General features: G+C 45.0%; 1 protein-coding gene across 1 annotated transcript; it reads right to left on the reverse strand.

Moving 5' to 3' along the window:
* Positions 1 to 6: 6 nt before the first annotated feature.
* On the reverse strand, positions 7 to 1,321 carry LOC126496503 (trophoblast-specific protein alpha-like). Its single transcript, XM_050133993.1, has 4 exons — positions 1,172 to 1,321; positions 771 to 893; positions 540 to 677; positions 7 to 259 (listed from the first exon to the last, which is right to left on the reverse strand). Exons 1-4 carry the CDS (start codon positions 1,286 to 1,288, stop codon positions 251 to 253), a joined length of 387 nt encoding a protein of 128 aa, XP_049989950.1. The 5' UTR covers positions 1,289 to 1,321; the 3' UTR covers positions 7 to 250.
* Positions 1,322 to 1,758: the final 437 nt, after the last annotated feature.

Raw genomic sequence — 1,758 nt, forward strand, 5'->3', positions numbered from 1 at the left:
ACATGGGTTAACGTGTTTGTAAGGTTTTTTATTCTAGTGTGATCATGCCCTGGAGTTCACACCACAGTGTGGCTCTGAAGGGATTTGAGTGTTGGATCCTGTGATGTTGAGGTCCCTTCTGCTCTGCTCCCTTCCCCCACGTCAGATCTTCTTCCTCACCATCAGGCAGCTCACATCTTGGGGCAGGAGGCTCTGAGACAAAGGCACAGTTGTCGCTTCACTCCTTGGCTGCTTTACGTTGCCATCCATGTTACTGTGGCTGGAAGCAAAGCACACATTGCATGAATTGGAAAGATTGCAGCACAGTTCCTCCCCCGGGAGCACCCGCCCTTCAAGGGCACCAGCCGTGTTTAAAGCTCATGAAGCAGAACATCTACCCTGAGCAGGAGAAGGTTGTCACCTACAAGCAGTTATCACCTCTAGTCACAATCCATAGGGCAGAACACTTAGTGTTGTTCCACAGCTGACATGAGTGAGGACTCCAGTTCCTTCTTGGCTTCCCATGGGCAGTTCAGGGTGTGAATGTGACACCATCATACCTGATCCTGGACATCACCACTCGCTGGCGAATATTCAAACTTAACGGCATCACCAACTGGCTGTGTTTGAGTCTTCTCCTCCCCATCAAACATTGGCAATAAAACTTCATTCATCAATTTTGTGAATTCGCTATCAGTCTTCATGGAAAAAGCAAATAAAACATTGAAAACCAACACATTGTAAGAACGTGAAGGAAGAGCACAGAGCTAAGCCACCCAGGCCACACTCACCAGGTCATCAAACACACTCATTTCTAGGCTGATGTCCTCGTTCTCCAGGCCTTTTTTCTTATTGTAGACTTCAATCTTCTTCATAAACTGGTCCCATATCATTCTTCTGTATTCTTCTTCTTTCTAGGGTAATGTAAGTGACATTATTTTCTTCATATTAACTACATACACATGTTGAGCCAGTGGACCTGCTGTGGCAGACAGAGATGAGCCCTGGAGAGGGATCTCAGGAGCCATTCTGTATACCCCGCATTTCAGCAATGCAGGTCACCTCATGTCCATAGCTATTTTAAGGAGTCCTTTGGTGACAGTTGACCCCATGACCTCTTTTATGTCTGTGTACATCTAAGAAAAGAACTAGTACTCCTGAGATCCCCTTGGACAGTTCCCATGTTACCAACCGGCTTCTCATTTGTTATCGTCGCCTCTTGATCTTTGACCTCCAGAGTGACATCAGGGGATTCAGCAGCTGAGGCCACTGCCAAGCACAGGATGACTAGGAAGACAGCAGGATTCATGTCTCAAGTGCCTGGAGGAAAAAGGGAGAAATCCCCAGTCTAGGTATTTCAAAGTTACTAAAACGTTTTCTTCTTTACTGAGATCCAATGGTGGATCAAGACTGTTTGAACTCTTCCAAGTATTTATCTAAGCAATATGTAAAAGTATAAAGATGCGATTTGTTGAAGAAAACATATGGAGGTATTTGTTAGACCACCAACTTTAGTAGCTGTTCATAGCTGCAGGCCTGGAAACAGCAAGTTCATATACTCCATGATTCCCAAGTTAAAACTGAAACTAAGGACACAAGGCAGAGAAGACCTAGGATTTGTACAGAGTAAGGTAACTTCAAGAGCTGAGGGACACTGAACATCTTCTTTCAGCTTATTGCATTCCAGGAGTTACCCTATGTCTTGGACCCTCCCTCCTGAATAATAAGTCTAACCTCTCCTTTCTTGAGAACCTAGGAATGACAACATCTACTTCTTCC

Source organism: Alexandromys fortis, unplaced genomic scaffold, assembly GCF_014885135.2.
Source record: "Alexandromys fortis isolate MF-2015 unplaced genomic scaffold, M_Fortis_MF-2015_v1.1 scaffold_6021, whole genome shotgun sequence".
NCBI lineage: Eukaryota > Metazoa > Chordata > Mammalia > Rodentia > Cricetidae > Alexandromys > Alexandromys fortis.

What these genes read in the sequence shown, in the direction of transcription:
- LOC126496503 (XM_050133993.1), bottom strand. Translation starts at nt 1,288, where the DNA reads ATGAATCCTGCTGTCTTCCTAGTCATCCTGTGCTTGGCAGTGGCCTCA. An exon ending in CGATAACAAATGAGAAGCCG is followed by an intron (nt 894 to 1,171) that starts GTTGGTAACATG and finishes ACATTACCCTAG; the next exon opens with AAAGAAGAAGAATACAGAAG. An exon ending in TGAGTGTGTTTGATGACCTG is followed by an intron (nt 678 to 770) that starts GTGAGTGTGGCC and finishes TTTTCCATGAAG; the next exon opens with ACTGATAGCGAATTCACAAA.